Source organism: Acomys minous, assembly GCF_964271855.1.
Source record: "Acomys minous genome assembly, chromosome: 12".
NCBI classification, from domain to species: Eukaryota; Metazoa; Chordata; class Mammalia; order Rodentia; family Muridae; genus Acomys; species Acomys minous.
Genome location: NC_140493.1, coordinates 111,629,427 through 111,650,262, shown reverse-complemented (window position 1 = coordinate 111,650,262; position 20,836 = coordinate 111,629,427). Strand labels below are relative to the sequence as shown.

Below are 20,836 nucleotides of genomic sequence, written 5' to 3'. Positions count from 1 at the left end.
AAGAAAGGCAGGCACGCGGTGGCTCTGTGCGTCTCACCTCCCTCGGTGCTATGCAGGGAGCCCTAGGCCCTTAGGTCAGAGGCTGTGGATCTTGTCTCCACGCCAGTCGCCATGAGCCTGCCTTCTGGGATGAGACCATTGGGTAAAGGCATCTCCACACACCCTCGAGGGGGAACCTGCCTCTCAGCTGAGGTTGTCCAATACACTGGAGGACTGTAAAGTTGCAAGATGCCTTGTTCCCTCCCTGAGGAATTGTCAGGCCTGCCTGCCTGTCTGGTGGTGGATGGTCTTCCTGACTACACATGAGGGGCATGTGAATGCCAGTGATGCCGGGCTCTTGGGCCTAGCAGGTACATACGGTATGACAGCACCGAGGGGCTCTGTCATGATATGATGGCTTCAGAGACATCCCAAGGACAGGTTCCTGGAATTCTAGTGGAGCCTTGCTCTGTTCCAAATCTGTTATAGCCCTACTGTGTGGAGGGCGGGAGGGATGGGCTGGGGTGGCCGGCAGACTCTTTCCTGTCTCCCTTGAATGGCCTGTCTTCATGGGTCAGGGGTTAACATGGAAAACTGGAGGCCGGGCTGTGCTAGCTGACGGAAGAGGGTGGGTCGAGGGTGTGTGGGGCCCCTGGTGACACGCCAGGACATGATCCAGAGCCCAGGAGACAGACAGTGAAGGGAGACCCATAGCTCTCACCTGGTTCACCACTGCCGTAGCAGCACCAGTGTGCAGGGCACTCTTGTATCCTCAGCGTTTTTTTTCATCTTCCCAGTGGGTGGCCTAATCTCAGGCCCAGGTTACACCAGGCCACTACAGTACACCCAGGAGTAGTTGAGGCAGAGGGCCGGTGTGTGAGGCTCCTCTAAGATGGAGGGAGGGCAGGGCGGAGAACAGAGGCCTGGGTCCAGGTGGCAGCACATCGTATTGTCTGAGGATCACCGGAGAGGGAGGCATGGAGAGGCAGCGGTGGAAAGCAGGCTCTTCTTTCTCCTAGCCAAGGAACCACAGAGCTGGCTCCAGCTGGTGCTGTGCCACCAGGATGCTGCCGGCTGTACCATGCCAAAGGCTCTTTCACACGGGTCCACTGACACTTTCCTGGTACCATGCCAATTTGAAAGTTCTGATGAGATGTCTGAAGCTCACAACACGTGCAATTCCTGCCCACCTCTAAGATGCATGGGTAGAGTGCAGGGCTGAGAGCTTCATGGGCAGAGCACTGGTTGTCAGTGCTGGCAACACCACTGTAGCAGACCACTGTGGCCAGTGACCACTAACACTGGCTGGACAAGCAGTCTCCCTGTGCCTGCACATCGCTATCCCTGTGGGTCTGCCCAGCTGCTTTCTCACAGGGACAGTTGGACTGGATTACTGGCACCCATGCCCTCATTTTGGCTTGAGGGCCAGTGTAGACCCTGTTTCCACATACAGTTAGACGGAGGTGCTGGGGGCTTCAACATGTGGGCTGGCATAGCTCACTTCCTTTATGTGCTCTTGGCCTTCTGAAGTCTCCTCCTTGCCCCTCACTCCTGCCTCAACCGAGGTGTCCTTCCACTCTCTGGGAACACATGGGTTCCCATCTGACCAGGGAGAAGATCAGTATGACCCAAGAAGCCAATTCCTCTGGCTGAGCTGTGGGGAGGGTCTGCTGAGACCGGAGATGGAGATGTAGCCATGTGCGGGGTGGGGGTGGGGAGGCCCCACCATGACATGACCAGCATGAACGCGGCTGGGGGAGCCCTACGGCTCTCCCCAGTGGGAAGGCTATGCCCCCACACTTACACGAGCTTTAGGTCTATGGACCACAGCTGGGGCACCTCCCCTTCCCCCCTTTGCACGAGTACTTGGTCTTACTGAGAGAAGTAACAAAGCTAACAGGAAAACAGGGATGGCCCCGTGAAGCTGGTCTGTGTAAATGCAGGGCAACCTCATTAATGAAAAGCCCAGAGTTGGCGCAGGAATCCCAGTCACGATGCCGCAAGGTATCCATGGCAACCGCCACATCCTCCTTTATACCCAAGCCCAGGAGGGCTGGATACAGTGGCCCTGTCCTGGGGCACTCACTTACATAGCCAAGACTGTCCCACCCCAGGAAGCCATGACTGTGCAGCCCTCTGGGCCGACCCTCCCCCTCCCCCCCATTCTCAGCTAGCAGGGGCAGTCTCTTCTCACGGCTTTATTCTTTATTAACACTTTGCTGCTGTCACTGCTCTGAGCTCCACTGCAGTTCCGTGTCTTGTCAGTCCTTTTCAACTCTCATTTTGGTAAAATAAATAGAGACAATGAACTCTAGGCCAGCGCTCTCTTGAGCCTTGGTAGCTTCATGATTGAATTTTCGCATCAGACTTGTGAAGGCCCAGCCCGTGGGCAAGATGCAAACACTGGCTGCACCAGGGTGGAGGCAACCCCAGCCCTTCATGTGGCCCTGGGCTGCCCACAAAGAATCACCAGTTGGACAGGGACTGGGCTGAACCACGGGCACCCACTGGAACACTCTGCAGAACATGGGAGGTCAGGTGGTGCCAAGGCCTTCCTAACTCCAGACCGATGTGTGGCCCAGGCACGCACGGGGTGAGACTTCCTCCAGACCCCTCGTGGTGGGAGAGTGCATTCCCGGGGGTGCTACAAGGGTCTCCTGTCCTGCTTGTCCATCCCCATCTGTCCCTGTGGTCAGCCCAGCAATGCCTGCAGGGATCCTATCACCTGGAAGGTGCTCTTGGCTAAAACAGGTCACTGAGCGCGGTGCAGGGACCCAGCCTCTGCCCTAGTTGTCCCAACCTGTGTCCCTGGGCTCCTGTTGGCAGAACTGATTAAACCACTTTGTCCTCCTCTGAAAGATCCTGATTCCCAGAGAAAATGGAAAATGCTTTTCAAAACATCATTGTGTTGCGTCCTGTTTGTGTGCAACTGCTCAGCGACGCCGTGTCCGTCCAGGGCTGGAATGTCCATGGACCCTCACGGGCATGTGCACACAGACACACGTCAGGTACAGCAGGACACTGCTGAACTCTTTCCACATCAGACTGCATCACGCAACCGTAGTCACACCATCAACGGAGCTGTTGATGCTCACACGCCTCTAGGGTCCAGTGAAGTCTCTGAACCTGTGTGTGAGGAGGCCAGCATGTGAGTGCATGTGCCAGGCCACAGTGCCCATGTGTGTGCAGGAGGGAGGGAGACTGTGGACCTGCACTCATGCACACCCAAGTATGCACAGGCAGGAAGACTAGGGCGCCCACGTGTGCATGGATGGGGAGGCTGTGTGCCTGCATGCGTATGTGCCTGTTTGTGGCACAAGCAGGGAGATGGGGTAGTGGCCACTATTACTGCCCTACGGGAGAGAAGTACTTCAGAACTCGACAGACCTGGCTCATCTGTCCTCTCCTGCAACCAGCGCATGTGAGGGCGCCAGATGGAACCTTAGAGGTCCAGCTGTGCAGGAGGGGGGCCTTTCCACCCTGACACACCCAGTGATGAGGTGGGGGTGCCGGGCTGCCTCAGTGCTCTCAGTGATGAGGTGGGGGTGCCGGGCTGCCTCAGTGCTCTCTGTGATGAGGTGGGGGTGCCGGGCTGCCTCAGTGCTCTCTGTGATGAGGTGGGGGTGCCGGGCTGCCTCAGTGCTCTCTGTGATGAGGTGGGGGTGCCGGGCTGCCTCAGTGCTCTCTGTGATAAGGTGGGGGTGCCGGGCTGCTTCAGTGCTCTCGGGGGAGGGGGGGTGCGGCCAGGCTCAGACTTTCACCTTAGGCAGCAGGAGAGGCCTCCCTTCTCCTCCCTCAGCTGTTTTCTTCCACTTTCCAGCACTGGTCAGCCTACTCTGAGGGTTCCTGCCCACATAGTGAGAGGACAGTGGGGCTGGGCCACACCCTGCAGGGCCTCACCACAGCTTTTCTACAGGGTTCTGCGTGTTTTGCAACTAATGCGTTGATCACATGGAAAAACCAAATGTGTCCCTTTGTAAAGCCTCAGAAGACAGCAGGGCAGGAAGGACCGTGGAGCACTGAGAGGCCCTGGTGCATGGGTGCTGGTTCTCCACGGGGAGCAGCATCAGACCTCCCCTGCTCTGGACTTGAACATTACAGTGAAGACAGAAAGAGAGACGTGCAAGCCCCCTCCTCAGTTGGCCATGGCCAAGTCAGGAGCCAAGGTTGGCAGGGTGGGTAGGTAGGTGGGCACTGCGTCCTGAGCAGTTTGGTTCACTATGTACAGCAGAGGCTGGCTGCAGCCTGGCACGAGTCCGAGGAGCTGCTATCTCACACGCTTCTCCACCGAATACACAGAGATGTAGTAGTCGTTGCTTCCTACCGCCAGGTGAGGCTGCGAGGGAGAGAGCAGAAAGCACGTGAGCGGGGCCTCTGCTATGGTAGGAGCCGCAGCACTGGGGCAGGAGGAAGGGGTGAGGCTGCTTGTGTTCTGTGCCCAGAGCTAGTTGGGGGGGGGTAGGGGGAGGGCGTTAACTACAGTAATAACTCTGAACTCCACACAGCACAGAAACAAGGGTCATTAACTGCCAGATTCTAGCAGGAATGATGTATCATCCAAATTCCATTACAGGTGATTTGCATACTACCCACAATTCCCTGCAGCCTCTTTGCAGGATTGTCCCAGTGGACAGCTCTGGGAATCTGGTGCTGTGCACTCCAGCAGTGCGACGCACAGGCTCCCATGAGCCTACTCTGTGAAACCCTAAGCAACACACAGTGCACACGAGTGACAGTTATGGACACAGATGCCTGGTGACATTCTTCTGTTGGACACGACCTGTTTCTCTGTGTGTTGTCTGTTTTCACCTGAGTATTACGAATTGGTTTGGCTTCGAGGAGGCAGGGCAATGCTTTCCCAGGCCGAGCAGATCTCGGTTTTTATGTCCCTGGAGCCAGGAAGGAGGCGCCCCGGCCTCCGTACCCCTCCCCGCTTCCCAGGAACCCAGGAGGGAATTCACAGACCCAGTGCGGGTGGAACGCCAAGCAGCTGATGGCGCCGACTCGCTGGCCCATGAAGCCATCGTAGTATTTGATGTTGTTGATCAGCTCCCCGTTTCCGCTGTAGACGGCTGTGAACTGGTTCACGGAGCCACTGTGGCGGAGACAGGAAGAGGGTCAGGGTGTTAGCCTCTGCTCCTGTGGTGCGGGAGCGATGGGCCAAGGGGCTGGTGGGGGGCGGACGGCTACAGCATGTGGGGCCACAGGCCCCGAGGTTCACCTCTGGGTCACCCTGAGGCAGGAGGTGGCTACTCAGCTGCTACTCTCAGGCCTGTCCCCAGAGATGCCTAGAGGGCAGGTGTTTGTTCTCCAAGCTGTGTATGGCTGGGAAAACATCTTCTGTTTTCATCTCATGGTGGTACAGCTCCACCCTCTAAACTGTCCTTTCAAGGCACCGTGGAGGACAGGCTGTGCACTCTGAAAGGGTGCTCTGCTCAGAAGTGGGGGCTGCAAGGAGGCAGGGCACCTACCAAGCGATGAGGTTGGCCTGGGGGTGGATGTCGAGGGCTGTCAGCCCCTTCACGATCTGCATTACATTTACAGACTCCGGCATCCGAGGATCGAAGAAGCGCACGTCTCCATTGACACTGCAAGAGGCGGGACAGGGATGTTTGCAGGTGGGAACCTTAGGGTGCTCCGTGGGAGGGGCCTGGCTCTGGAGGGCAGTGGCCACGCCCACCTGCACCTGCTGGGAAGGCCAGAGCATGCAGACTCCTTTGCAGGCACAGCCTTGGCAGCCAGGTTCCCCTCAAGTTGCCCCTCTCAAGCTGGAGAAGGCGAGGACTGACTGAAGGCAGCTGCCACGCTCACACAAAGCATGACACACCAGGGCTAGAGAAGAGGCTAGGAGGAGGGACAGGAGCAGGGTGCTGCAGTGGAGCCCAGGAGGGCAGAAGACGGCAGAGGGAGCCTGGTGGACGCACAGGGAGGCCAGGTCACCTCACCGAGGCACATGGCCTTCTGCTTCAGTGTCCATCCCAAGAGTTACTGTGCTTTGCTTTATGCCACACACAGGGGAAAAAGAACATCTCTCTCAAGAAATGGTGGCCTTGTGATAGTAAATTATGCCTTGCTGTCTCTTTAACAGGCAAATAAAGATTCGCTGCTCTCAGCACAGTATTTACTGAGCAGCAGGCCTGAATTTATGTGCAGAGGCTGGCTGGCGACAAGGCAGTCTGCTGGGGCGGCCAGCCTGCTTCGGGTGTGCTGCCAGGAGGAACACACCTGCCTGCCCATCTCCTCCTTCAGCCCCGTGCCCCCCACCACGCACGCGCGCACACACACGCACACACGCACACACACACGCACACACACACACACACACACACACACACGCACACACACACACACGCACACACACACACACACACACACACACACGCACACACACACACACGCACACACACACACACACACACACACACACGCGCACACACACACACACGCACACACACACACACACACACACACACGCACGCACACACACACACACACACACACAGACTCTCTCTCTCTCTCTCTCTCTCTCTCTCTCTCTCTCTGCACCCTGACCTTTCTAGCCAGTCACAGAGCAGAGTCAATTACTGCCCTGAAATGCCAGCAGTCCCTAGCTGTTTAAATACCAAGGACATATTTAAATGGAGGGGAAATAACGTTTTCACAGTAAATGTCTCGTGTATATTTTGATCCTTACCTCACACTCACGATGTGGCCCTCGGGGTGCTTCTGCAGGTAGGCCTTTACCACCCATGCTGTGTGTTCTCGGTAAGTCATGACTCGGCTAAAGGAGGAAGGTATGGTCAGGGCTGGCTCAGCACAGCCACAGGCCCAGGGAATTTCAGGGCGGGCGGGATAGGAGGAGTGGCATGAATCCGCCCTTAGGCTGAGCCGCCCAGAAGGAGCCAGCAGCTAGGCTGTGCTGGGCCACTGCCTCACTTCTCCAGCCTCCAGTTCCCTAGTTCTGGCCTTGAAGTCTTGGTACCATTTAGGGATGGGGAGGGCCTCCTGGTCCTGCCTTAGACGGCAGTTCAGTGAGAAGGCTGTTGTGTTTTCTGTCTCTGTGGGGTCAGCTTGAACAGGCCTTCTCTGAAAGACAGGCAGGACATAGGACTCTGAGACAACTGATGCCAGGCAGTGAAAAGGCTGAGGCTGGCTCCCCTGAGCCGTCTCTCTCGCCCTTGCGGCTGCCGTCTTGCGTGGCGTCAGAGCGACACTGGGCACTGCTGAAGACACTTCACACCCACAGAGCAATCTAGACCCTTTCCTGGCAATGACGTGGCCTCTGCCACCCGAAAGGAGCTCGAATAGCACTAAGGAGAGGGAGGTGTGGTAGTTACCATTCACTGAGTGCCATTCTCCTGTCGTAGACACGAATCGATCCATCACCCAGGCCAGCCACAATGAGTGAGCGGTGGGAATCACAAGATAGACTTGTCACACAGCTGTCAGCACCTGTGGGGATGTCCTAAGCCCAAAAAGAGAGCAGTGAGGAGCATTCCAGCTGGCTTCAGTGTGTTCTGGGGACACACCCACTTCTCTCTCAGGCTGAGAAACTGGTCTCTACCTGCAAGGCTATCATAGGCCAGAGAAATGGGGTCAAGGGTAGTGCAGGGCTCACAGGGCGTCAGGCGTGCCCTGATCTGCCTGAGCACCTGCCCTGAGCCTGTGCCTGAGCACCTGCCCTGAGCCTGTGCCTGAGCGCAGCCTGGAAGGCAGCTGTGGGGACGCCTGGCTTTCGGTGCCAATTAGACTCTCTAGTAATATCTCCCTTTCCTGAGAAGAAGGGACGAAGCATATTTTGGCAGGGAGGGAGCCTCGTTAGCTCTCTCTTCAAACCCCTAATTAGCCAGGGAAGAGCTGAGGAACCGCTTTTCTGCTCCCCGCGGTGGCCGTAAATGCTGCAGAAGGGCAGGGGGTGATGAATGGAAGCAGGAAGGAATGGGGGCTGGAAATGGGCCTCAGAGGGAAAAGAGCTTTCTAATCAGATGGGGCGAGCCTCAGAGGGGCCCACAGGAACTGGGGGAGGGTGTGAGAGAGCCATGCTCCTGCCTTTGCAGCTGACGTAATGGCGGCACCTGAGGAGGGTGCTGCACCTGCACACAGCACACTCAGGAGCAGGAACACTGTGCACTGTCTCCCTGCAGGGGCAGACACCTTGAAAGACAGTGCTTAACCTAAACTGTTTGGTGGCATCGTGGGGCTTCTAGCAGGTGGACAGGCCTCATGTCCCGCCAGCTCCTGTTCCTCCTGCCTGTCTCCGCTCCTCTGCTCTCAGAGGTGTCCGTGCCTCCACTCTGGCAGGGCAGGCTGGAGAGTGCTGAGGCCCAGTCTGTTCTGTGCCCCATTGGACATCAGCCAGACAGATGCCCCTCAGCTACCTACAAGTGCTGTTCTCACAGTGTCTCTAATTCTGCCTTGGATCTGCAGGAGGTAGGTAAAACTGGACCCTGGCAAGGAAGCTCAAGAGTCTGAGGCAAAACCAATGCGCTCTGTTAAATGGAGAACTCGGAGCCGCCTGGTCTACACAGTTAGGTAGAGAAGGAGGGCTGAGTTTGGGCTCAGAGGCAGCTCAGGGAGGTGCTCGCAGACATGGGGCCCGAGGCCCGGCCTTCTGTGTCTAGCACCACAGGGTAAGAAAACAGATGCAGACAGTCAAACAACTAACCTTCTCATTCAAGACATCTCACCCTACTGATTTCTGGTATTCCTAATTTGCAGGGAGAAAACACTATTTGGAAATACTTTGGATTAGCATAGGCTGAATTATGCTGTAGTGCAGGGTCAAAGTGCCACAATCAATGTGGATCTGGAGGTAATTAGCTTTTTGCCTACCAGCAAAACACCCCTCCCCATCTGCTTCCCCACAGACAGCTAGCTGGGCAGCCGTAACTGATGGTGCTGGCCAGGAGGCCGCAGGTCTTCGTTGTCTTTTATGATGGGACCTATTTTGTGGAGCGGGAGCATGGTGAGTCTTGGTGAAGCGTGGGGACCTGCTGGAGGCCTGGCATCTCACCTGCACCTTCGTCTCACGGTCAGTGTCCCAGATGCGGACGATGCGCACGTCTCCTGAGCTCATGAGGAGGCCAGTTTCTTGTTCCCAGTCTACGACCATGCCAGCTCCTGGAAGAACACATGGGTCACTATGTCAAACAGTGGCTCAGGCAAGATGGGGACATCCTGGGCAAGCCCTCACTCATGTAAGCCCAGGCTGGCGCAATAATCCCCGGTGAGCTCTGCGCTCTCCAGAGCCTTATATACTCCACCCACCCGTGGCACTGAATCACAGGACCAACAGGGTCTCAGAATCTCTGTCCACCAAATACAGCTTCTGTAACTCCCAGGAACAAGCAGCAGGTCACTGTTCCGTGGCCTCCAGGCCAAGTCAGAACACCAAGGGGCTAGTTCTCTTAGGAGAGCAGGGGCTCTACACATGCTGCTGGGAGCCTCTAGCTCACGGAGATGCTCAAGACAATTCCCTGAGGGCCAGTATGGCGAGCAAGAGCAGGCGAGCATTGCGAAGCCTAGCTCTAGGCCAGGTGCAGCAGTGTGTGCTACCATCCCAGTGCTGAGGGGCCCAGGCAGGAACGTAGCCACTAGGCGACCTGGCTCAGCTCTCAGGAATTCTCCAGAGGTCACTCTGTCCACATGGCCGTCCACCTCAATCAGAGCAAAGTGTCTGTAAATCCAGCTCTGTCGACAAGGCAGGCACACCTCCAGTGGTGCAGACATGGGTGTGGCCAGAGGCTGAGTGTGCCCGTGTGATATGGGGGCAGGAGCTGGTTCCTGCACACAGACTCTTCACCTCTCGTCCTCAGCGGTGACAGAGCACTGCTGCACGACTGCGGGCCGACCCCAGGGGACAGTCCCCTCAGTGGGGACAGAGCACTGCTGCACGACTGCGGGCCGACCCCAGGGGACAGTCCCCTCAGCGGTGACAGAGCACTGCTGCACGACTGCGGGCCGACCCCAGGGGACAGTCCCCTCAGCGGGGACAGAGCACTGCTGCACGACTGCGGGCCGACCCCAGGGGACAGTCCCCTCAGCGGTGACAGAGCACTGCTGCACGACTGCGGGCCGACCCCAGGGGACAGTCCCCTCAGCGGGGACAGAGCACTGCTGCACGACTGCGGGCCGACCCCAGGGGACAGTCCCCTCAGCGGGGACAGAGCACTGCTGCGCGACTGCGGGCCGACCCCAGGGGACAGTCCCCTCAGCGGTGACAGAGCACTGCTGCGCGACTGCGGGCCGACCCCAGGGGACAGTCCCCTCAGCGGGGACAGAGCACTGCTGCGCGACTGCGGGCCGACCCCAGGGGACAGTCCCCTCAGTGGTGACAGAGCACTGCTGCGCGACTGCGGGCCAGCCCCAGGGGACAGTCCCCTCAGTGGTGACAGAGCACTGCTGCGCGACTGCGGGCCAGCCCCAGGGGACAGTCCCCTCAGTGGTGACAGAGCACTGCTGCGCGACTGCGGGCCGGCCCCAGGGGACAGTCCCCTCAGCGGGGACAGAGCACTGCTGCGCGACTGCGGGCCGACCCCAGGGGACAGTCCCCTCAGTGGTGACAGAGCACTGCTGCACGACTGCGGGCCGACCCCAGGGGACAGTCCCCTCAGCGGGGACAGAGCACTGCTGCACGACTGCGGGCCGACCCCAGGGGACAGTCCCCTCAGCGGGGACAGAGCACTGCTGCACGACTGCGGGCCGACCCCAGGGGACAGTCCCCTCAGTGGTGACAGAGCACTGCTGCGCGACTGCGGGCCGGCCCCAGGGGACAGTCCCCTCAGTGGTGACAGAGCACTGCTGCGCGACTGCGGGCCGGCCCCAGGGGACAGTCCCCTCAGTGGTGACAGAGCACTGCTGCGCGACTGCGGGCCAGCCCCAGGGGACAGTCCCCTCAGCGGGGACAGAGCACTGCTGCGCGACTGCGGGCCGACCCCAGGGGACAGTCCCCTCAGTGGTGACAGAGCACTGCTGCGCGACTGCGGGCCAGCCCCAGGGGACAGTCCCCTCAGTGGTGACAGAGCACTGCTGCGCGACTGCGGGCCAGCCCCAGGGGACAGTCCCCTCAGTGGTGACAGAGCACTGCTGCACGACTGCGGGCCAGCCCCAGGGGACAGTCCCCTCAGTGGTGACAGAGCACTGCTGCGCGACTGCGGGCCAGCCCCAGGGGACAGTCCCCTCAGTGGTGACAGAGCACTGCTGCGCGACTGCGGGCCAGCCCCAGGGGACAGTCCCCTCAGCGGGGACAGAGCACTGCTGCGCGACTGCGGGCCGACCCCAGGGGACAGTCCCCTCAGTGGTGACAGAGCACTGCTGCGCGACTGCGGGCCAGCCCCAGGGGACAGTCCCCTCAGTGGTGACAGAGCACTGCTGCGCGACTGCGGGCCAGCCCCAGGGGACAGTCCCCTCAGTGGTGACAGAGCACTGCTGCGCGACTGCGGGCCAGCCCCAGGGGACAGTCCCCTCAGTGGTGACAGAGCACTGCTGCGCGACTGCGGGCCGACCCCAGGGGACAGTCCCCTCAGTGGTGACAGAGCACTGCTGCGCGACTGCGGGCCGACCCCAGGGGACAGTCCCCTCAGTGGTGACAGAGCACTGCTGCACGACTGCGGGCCGACCCCAGGGGACAGTCCCCTCAGCGGGGACAGAGCACTGCTGCGCGACTGCGGGCCGACCCCAGGGGACAGTCCCCTCAGCGGGGACAGAGCACTGCTGCGCACGACTGCGCACGACTGCGGCCGACCCCAGGGGACAGTCCCCTCAGCGGGGACAGAGCACTGCTGCACGACTGCGGATGACTGCGGGCGACCCCAGGGGACAGTCCCCTCAGTGGTGACAGAGCACTGCTGCACGACTGCGGGCCGACCCCAGGGGACAGTCCCCTCAGTGGTGACAGAGCACTGCTGCACGACTGCGGGCCGACCCCAGGGGACAGTCCCCTCAGCGGGGACAGAGCACTGCGCACGACTGCGGATGACTGCGGCCGACCCCAGGGGACAGTCCCCTCAGCGGGGACAGAGCACTGCTGCACGACTGCGGGCCGACCCCAGGGGACAGTCCCCTCAGCGGTGACAGAGCACTGCTGCGCGACTGCGGATGACTGCGGGCGACCCCAGGGGACAGTCCCCTCAGCGGGGACAGAGCACTGCTGCACGACTGCGGGCCGGCCCCAGGGGACAGTCCCCTCAGTGGTGACAGAGCACTGCTGCGCGACTGCGGGCCGGCCCCAGGGGACAGTCCCCTCAGTGGTGACAGAGCACTGCTGCGCGACTGCGGATGACTGCGGCCGACCCCAGGGGACAGTCCCCTCAGCGGTGACAGAGCACTGCTGCGCGACTGCGGATGACTGCGGGCCGGCCCCAGGGGACAGTCCCCTCAGCGGGGACAGAGCACTGCTGCACGACTGCGCACGACTGCGGATGACCCCAGGGGACAGAGCACTGCTGCACGACTGCGGGCCGACCCCAGGGGACAGAGCACTGCTGCGCGACTGCGGATGACTGCGGGCCGACCCCAGGGGACAGTCCCCAGCATTTCTTGGGGCGCTGACACCCGTCGGCCTCCTCTCACTTCTTCATCTCAGCCGGCTCAGACCTCCACAAGGAAACCGCAGGCCACTCGGTTCCCTTCCCATGGCTCTGGAGGCCACAGGCCCTGCCAGTGCAGGCCGGCAGGACTCCTCCACCCAGGAGGAGATCACTACTTAGTGGTCTTGGGAAAGCACACAGCTGGCACAAAGAGGACACCATGCCAGCCGGCAACAACCGTTTTCCAAGCCATGTGTGGCCACCCGCAGTGGCGCCTTCAACTTGGCCAAACTGAGAACGTGGCCGGGATCCTAGAGGTTACCTGCTCTCATGGTTTCTAGGGGAGATCACGTGACTTTGGGAACTCAGAAGTGGATGGCTGTCCTGGAGGCATCAGAACTGCTTTTCACAGCCCTAGATGCCTTCTTGTGAGGAGCCAAGCCCCACTTTCAGCAGCACGTCTAAGAGCCTGGCCCACCTCGTGTCGTTGGCAGCATGTCTGAGAGCCCTTGCCACGCAGTCACCATCTCTGGATTCTTTTCCAAGTCAGCAAAATTCTTCCAGACCCTGATGGCACCATCATCTAGGGAAGGAGAGAGGCAGTGTTACCCGTGCCCTGGAGGCTGTGCCCACTGCGGTCTCTGAGTCACAGCTGCAGAGCTCTGAGCAGTAAAGAGAAGGGAGACAGGGCCATGGCAGATTCCAGCACTGGGAGTCGCAGGCCACCTCTCCTTCCCAGAGCCAACAGCACAGACCACGCTCTCCTTGTGGTGGAGAAGCTGAGGAGAGCTGGCTCACCGCTCCAGTTCGTCCCCCAAGTCCAGTCTCTCAGTGTGTGAGGTTTAGTTTTCTAGAGCACAGTTTTGGGGTCTTCACCCTTGTCCACACTGCTGTAGGTGTGCTGCACACCAGCCTGACAGAAGGGAGCGCAGGACAGTTGCTGGGACCTCCAGACCAAAGCACACGAGACCTATCCTCTTCACTTTCCGAGGCTTAGGAAGAGGGATGGGCCTTATCCCTGGAGTTGGGCCATTCTATAGCCTTGGCCTTGGGAGGGTGACTCCAGCCACTTTGATGCCTCACCCCCCACCACCAGCCTTTTCTCTTCTCTTTCCTCCTCTCCACTTCCTCCCACTCGGTGCCTTGAGACTCTCAATCTGACCCTGACCTCTCTTCTAGCCTTAGCTGTGCCTCAGGGGTCCCCACCTTCACAGAGCATAGGTCACTCCTGGATAGTGCTAATGCCATGGGTCACAGGACTGGCTTTGGTCCTGAGGTGGCACTGCCATATATGTCTTTTGGGGCCATATGTCTTCACTTAAAAAGGAGATGGGGCATTCTGTCAGTTCAGTGAACATTAGAACAAGATGGAGGCACTCCTGCTCAACGTCCTGTACCAGGATGTGCAGACGCTGACACTGAGCACCTGGGTGTAGCTGGCAGTGTCCTGGGGTGCAGGCAGCCCACATCAATCAAAAGCAGACACTAAAAAGTTTGCAAGGACAAGAGAGCCTCTGAAAGGCCATAAAAACCCAGACTCCAGGCGGCTCAGCATTCGCTGGTCTCAATGCCCCCAATACACACGAGCCATGTACTCTAGCATCAAGTGACCCTTCCAGTGACCGCAAATCCCACCAGGGTCTCCTGGCTCTGGAACACTGGTTGACTTGGACAAGCACAACTCAGGTTGTGACCCGCCAGCCTCTGGCACTCCTGGCCAGCACCCCTCATGTCCTTCCCCAACCTGTGCACGTGGATGTGGCAGCTTGCTGTGTCCTGGGCTATGGGACTTGAGTCCTGCCTCTGGGTACCAGCCGTACCACTTGGGGCTGGACTGTCAGCTGGCTGGACTAACCCCTTCCGAGTGTGAACAGAGAGCCATCGCCCTAACGTGTGCTCCAGGCCTGCAGATTATTGCTAGTCTCAGGGCGCCTCCTTAGCCTTGCACCCCTTCTCCAGCTGACAAGCCTTCCCATAGCAGGAGGCCGGCAGTGTAGTTTGTGTGGTGCTGGGGAAACAACACAGGCTCTGTGATACCAGGCAAGCTCTGTACCACCAAACTATGCCTGATCCAGAGCAGCTGTCCCTGGGATGTAGCTCAGTTGGTAGAGTGCCTGCCTTGTAAGCATGAAGCCCTGGGTTCAGCTAACAGCACTATAGAACATGAGGTAGGGTAACACTCAGCTGTAATTCCATAATTTGGGAGATAAGAGGCAAAGAGGATCAGAGTTCAAGGTCAGCCTTGGCTAGTTAGTGAGCTCGAGGCTGGGCGAGGCTACACGAGACCTCGTCTTAAACACAGGGATACAACACAAAGCAACAACAAAAACAAACCAACTGCCAACCTAGGGAAAGAGACCTGGAGGCTGCTGTTCAGAAACAAGCATGACATTAAGACATTTCAGACGAAAAATTAAACACAACAAAACAAGAAAACTGAGTGAAGCCATTTCAGGAAGAAGGACGCTGGCCTGCAAAAGGTGGATGGACCTGGTCTAGGAGCCTGTGAGGCCGTGGGAGGAGGGGAGCTGGTGGTGCCGAAGGTTGCGGCAGCATGGGCCTGTGGTGACCGACAGTGCCCTCCCCTGCTCCCATGTATCATCTGGAGCTCCCACGGGTCCACCGTGAAGCTTCGGAGGGCAGCGGCTGACATGGCATCCCAGGTTGTGGGAGGTCCAGGGAGGCCTGACCAACATCCTGCCTTGTCTTCAAGCCCTGTTCCTCCTCAACTCACACTTTAGAATGATGTGGACCTGTGAGGAAAGGGGCAGATGGGAGAGCCACGTGCCCCAGCCCGGGGCCACGCCCGTCCTCCTCACCTGTGGCTGTCAGCAGCAAGGAGCAGTCCTGCCCGTTCAGGTACTCCATGGCGGTGACCCTGGTGTACCGAGGGTTGCCGTTGTGGAAATAGTCCAGCTTCTCTCCTTTCTCCCAGTCCCAAAAGCTTGGAGGATAAGAGGTGACAGAAAGACAGTCACTAGGGAAACACAGCCAGCCCCCAGTGGGATGCTGCTGCATGCCCACGGGGTGGTTACCTCAGAGCAGAGCAGGCACTGGGCAGTGAGTGAGGGGCCCTGTGTACAGCTGGTGGGAGGGTTCCCGCGTGGCCCCTGGGGAGAGGCTGACTCACACTCCACCTCTGGTACATTCCACAAGGCACTGAAAGCGGGGACCTGAGGTGATAGATGTGCCTATGCCAGCATTCACAGAACACCCCAAGTACCCTGAGCAGCCAAACACAGTGTGGGAGAACTTACAGCAGAACGTCATCAGGGCCTGAGGGGGACGGAATGGTGATGTGTGCGGCAGTATGAGCAAACCATGAAGTGAGAGAAGGAAGCCATTCACAAAAGGACAAATGCCGTACGGCTCCACTCTCAGGAGGTAGCTCAGGCGTCACGTTCAGAGACAAAAGATGCTGGGGCTCATGGCCCTGAGGGAAGGGATCAATTGGTGTCTACTGTACAGCGTTAGTATGGGAGAGACTGCTCTGGAGGAGGTGGTGGGGCATCCTTCACAGTATTCAGACACTGGCACCAGTTTCCTCTTACACACAGTTTACCACAACTTATAGAAGAACAAGGAGGAGGAGGAGAGGGAGGTCTGTAGGCATTACTATGAACCTGTGAGCATGGGGCAGCTTCCTCATTGTACCAGGGTAGAGCCCAGTATAAATCAAACCCCATTCTCTCGGGGTGGAAAGATGGCCCAGTGGGGTTCTGACATCTTCACACAGACACACACGCAAGCAAAACACCAGTGCACATAAAGTGAAACAAAACAACCCGAAACTCCAGCGTCTCAGGGGCTCTTGCTTCTGCAGAACAGGCAAGGAACAAACTCTCTGGCCTATTCTTTAGTAATGGATCTGGCCAGGTGAGGTCCAGGAAGGGTGGGCCTTCTAAGAGAAGACATCAGGGTGAACCGGAGCCATGCCTACCAGATGCTGTCCTTGTCAGCGACAGCTATGCACGGTGTAAAGGGGTGGAACTTGACCACGGAGGGGACGCCGGGGTTCCTGTTCAGGAATATCTGGTCATCCAGTCTGGTGATGCCTGTGAGAGATAATAGGGGCTAGCCTTTCATCTACAGCAACACTGACATTGCCTTTAGTGGAGCTGAAGAAGGGGAAAGCACATGCTGAGGAAAAGAGGTAGCTTTAGCCAGTGCGTGCACAGCTCCGGGGCTCATGCCTTTGTTTGGCTCCGTCTCACAGCTCTGGGCAGAGACTGACATGCCTTTGATCAGCACTTCTTATATTGAAAGTAGTAATGTTCTGAGGCGAGGCGCTTCCCTGAGTCTGAAGACAGTGCTGAGGACTTCAGGGTGAAGGGGGGTGTGGCTGCAACCAGTTGAGGTTCTAGGGCCTTGAGTCTGGGAAGCAGCTAGGCAAAACCAAAAGCATGGCCCCTCCTGGCTCTGCAAGAACTCGCTAAGGAGACCCAGAAGGCAGCTAAGGATGCAGCGTCCAGCTGCTGCACCGCGGCATGTGGGCAGTGATGCCCACCGTGGGCACATCACTTCACAGCTGCAGCAGGGAGGAGGGAGGACAGCACCTTCTGCCTTGGCCCCAGACCCTGGCATGGACCTGTGTGTGTCCGGGCTGCCTCAGGGACCACACATCTCTGTGGCCAGTGAAGACAGCTCTTGAGCGTAGAGTGGAAAGCTTTCTTTTCTTTTTCTTTTCTTTTCTTTTCTTTTTTTTTTGAGACAGGGTCTCTCTGTGTTAGCCTTGGCTGTCCTGGACTCGCTTTGTAGACCAGGCTGGCCTCGAACTCACAGCGATCCGCCTGCCTCTGCCTCCCGAGTGCTGGGATTAAAGGCGTGCGCCACCACACCCGGCTCTGTGGAAAGCTTTCTGATCTAGCCAGGAGGCCCACATGTGATCCCGTGGAGAGTGGTGGGTTTTGTGCTGGCAGATACCAGCTCCGAGCTGGCCTCCTTCCTCCATCTGTGTCCATGCTACACAAGGGGCTCCACGGTGACAGCACCGGGGAAATGGTAGCCAGGTGTGCTGGGGCTCCACAGTGACAGCACTGGGGAAACGGTAGCCAGGTGTGCTGCGCCTTGGTTTGCAGCAGCACAGGGTTATGGCCGGGGCACCCTCATTCTTAGTTATATTTGTTGTTGCTGCTGAGGACCCCAGGAGGGTGGCACCGTTCTGAGCACTGGATGAAATTCTCTAGCAGCTGACCTATACATTCTGCAGTTATGCACACAGCAGTGTGTGGTGGTCAGCCTGGTCACCAGGCCTTAGAGGAAGCCAGTGATAATTAGGGACTTGCAGAATGCCAACTGGCCTTTCCTAGTCCCCGCCTCCTGGGGCGGGACCTGTACTGCACAGGCGTCATTGCCCACCTCTCTTACTGACACCTTCCCCAGCATGTCCTTGGCTGTCAAACAATGCAAACCTGCACTGACTCTAGACACTGAACCTGGAGGATGGAGGAAGGCACTGGCTGCACCTACCCATCTCTGTCTTACCTGATGGGCGTCCAGGCCACTCACTAACTTCACTTTTGTGTAATCCCAGGTTTCTCAGTGAGTGAGTGAGTGAGTGTGTGTGTGTGTGTGTGTGTGTGTGTGTATGTGTGTGTGTGTGTGTGGTCAACCTCAGGTGTCATTCTTTAGAAGCCTGGGGGCCTAAGGAGACTTCGCTGTCTAGGAGAGTGCAGAGGGGGTGCTGTGGACGGGGGCTTGCCAGCCAGCTGCACACCCTGAGTAGTAGTTCCTGGGCTGCACACTGAGCTATGAGATGCCAGCACCTAGAAGCAGGCAGTCTGATTCCACAGCAGGAGCAACGCCTGCGGCAGCACCACAGGCACCCAGGGGCCTGCTGCACAGGTCCAGGGGACACCAGCAGGGTTGTGCAGGGAGTGCAGGTGCTCAGTGAGGCAGGCCTGGCCCTCTGTTTTAGTGGTAGAGACAGTCTGTCTTCTGAGGCCTTGGCCTTAATTTAACAAGTAACTGGTCAGTATTTTCTAAGGATTAATTTCAGAGGATAGGGAGGTGTGGTCAAAACTGGGTTGTGGAACAGGGGAGAAGGCCAGAGACTGACCACACTGACCCTTAGCCATAGCTACCTCTATGTCGCCAGGAAATGGCGCCCACCTTTCATTCTCATGCAATCACCAGAGCTGTGGGGCTGCGCCCTGGGTGGTGGGGAGAGGAGGTGAAGGGCCCTGGTCTTAGGGTGAGGTAGGCTGGCCCTCATTCTTGTTGGATGTGGGAAGGTGCTGTTCCCTGCATGGCCTCCTGGCCTGGGGGGCACAAGGATGCAATGTGCTGTCAGGAGCTTGCTCTTGAGCCTCTCACAGCAGCACACACCCTGTCCTCGGCTGATCGCTAACACTGCCCCCATGAGGCTGGAAGCAGAAACACGTAAGGAGGCAAATGTGGCTTCCACGTCTGGTAAGGTCAGGTGAGTGTGTGGCTGTCAGGGCTGGGAGGAATGGAGCCAGTGGCCACTTCAAGGGCAAAGTGGACAAGGTGAGCAAAGCCAGGGAAAGGACAGCCTGGGGTTGGTGAGATGTGGGTTCCCAGGGCCTGGAAATGCAGAATAACAGGAGTGCTGCTTTGAAGGCCACCAGCTAGTGTGGACTTGCTTCTGTTGAGACCCCAGGGCAGGAATGTCCTTGAGGAGAACTCCCCTTGAGGTGGCCTCCTCTTCCCCAGTGTCATCCCTCCCTGCTCCAGCTGTCTCTACAGGCCTAGTCCCCTGGGTGGTGCCGCTGTGCGCTCACCCTTCTGGATGACCTGCTGCGCTTGCTTTCTGACCCGCGTGTTCCTTAGGAAGCGCCACTCCCGCTCCTTGCGGATCTGACTCTCCAGGTCATGCTCCTCAGGGATCTGTAAGGACAGAAAACACTGGGTCAGGCTCAGCAACCCCAGACGCTCACTTCTGAGCTGGGTATGGTGGCACCCACCCACGAGTCCAGCATGTGTGGGGCTGAGGCAGGTGGGGCACCCCGAGTTCATGGCTAATGTGGTCTATATGGTGAGCTCCAGGCCAGCTGGGGCTACACTGCATGGGAGGTCTGGGTCAAGCCTGAGCCCTGGCTGAAGCGCACTGATGGGAGAAGATGGGCCTGCAGGGGGAGGGCCTGAGAGTCCCCAGCAGGGGAGAGGCCTCCAGCCACGCAGAGGCGACGTGCTAGCTGACAGCTGTGCTTGCTTGTGAACAGGGGTATTTCCTTCTTTTCCTGAAGTCTCTGCTGGCAAGCCGAGAGTTAGTTTTAAACTCCCCATACAATGAGGCAATCAATGAACAAAACAGGAGCCTCCTTCCTTCCAGCTGAGACACAGACAGAGGGGTCAGTTGCTTCCTGAGAAAAACAGCACCAGGAAGAGGACCCCAGACAGGACTGTGGTTCTTTTCCAGTGTTTTATTGCTTATGCACCTCTCTTTTTCTTCTCAATAACTGCAAAGAAATACACACAACAACAACAAAATCAGCAGCCAAGGAGGACACATGACCTGGGCACGGGGGAGACAGCACCACATCTCTGTAAATGGCTACTGGTCTAGAAACAGTCCCCCAGCAGCAAATGTGGATTCAGATCCATGAGGTTCATTTCATGATGATGCAGAGTTTATTAGAAAAGAATGACAAACGACCAACGATGGAGACCAACAGACCCAAGTGTGCAGAAAGAAAGAGGCGCTTTGATGAAACCCAGCTTCTCTGGGAACAGATTAAAAGGAGAGGTCTAAACGGTGCTTGGAGCAGGGAGAGGGGCCTGCAGGAGTGGGATTCCGGGTCCTGGAGCGGCTCTCGAAGGCAGCTGAGCCGCTGCTGCACACGTGGGGATGGACCCAGGGCGGATTCCAGACCAGGGCTCCAAAGACAACAAAACAGAGCCAAGCAAGGCCTAGAAGAGACACACTGGGGGAGGCACAGGCACAGACATGGAAGCCTGGAGGGTGTCAGACAGTCTGGCACTTGAGCTGTTGCTGGTTGACAGAGTCCAGGCCCTAGACTGCCTCACGAGGGCGAGGGGCGGGGCTGCCTCTTTCACCTGGTACATAGAAGTGAGAATTCTCTCGCCGACCTGCTATACTTGTGGTAGGCAGCCCTGGAACCAGGCTCCCAGGATGAACAGGCAGCAGAAAGCACAGAAGGTACAGTGAGGGGAGGCAGGGAGTGCACTGTGAGAAGGCACAGGCTGATGCCACTGGAGGTGACCAGCTCTCAGGATGGAGGGACCAGATGAGCCTGGCCAACAGACCATCAGCCCTTCTTTTTTTGGTTTTTCAAGACAGGGTTTCCCTGTGTTGCCTTGGCTGTCCTGGGCTCACTTTGTAGACCAGGCTGGCCTTGAACTCACAG

At 58.2% G+C, this 20,836-nt stretch overlaps 1 protein-coding gene across 1 annotated transcript in view; it reads right to left on the bottom strand.

Annotated features, from left to right (window-relative positions):
- Nucleotides 1-2,289: 2,289 nt before the first annotated feature.
- RPTOR (regulatory associated protein of MTOR complex 1) overlaps nt 2,290-20,836 on the bottom strand; it is a 303,099-nt gene continuing 284,552 nt past the window's right edge. The window contains exons 25-34 of the mRNA XM_084751163.1: nt 19,250-19,355; nt 16,447-16,561; nt 15,326-15,450; nt 12,985-13,089; nt 8,993-9,099; nt 7,317-7,444; nt 6,674-6,760; nt 5,451-5,567; nt 4,945-5,074; nt 2,290-4,315 (exon numbers count right to left, since the gene is read on the bottom strand). Coding sequence (XP_084607289.1) covers nt 4,247-4,315; nt 4,945-5,074; nt 5,451-5,567; nt 6,674-6,760; nt 7,317-7,444; nt 8,993-9,099; nt 12,985-13,089; nt 15,326-15,450; nt 16,447-16,561; nt 19,250-19,355 — 1,089 coding nt within the window. The 3' untranslated portion in view covers nt 2,290-4,246. The remainder of the gene's footprint in view (nt 4,316-4,944; nt 5,075-5,450; nt 5,568-6,673; nt 6,761-7,316; nt 7,445-8,992; nt 9,100-12,984; nt 13,090-15,325; nt 15,451-16,446; nt 16,562-19,249; nt 19,356-20,836) is intronic.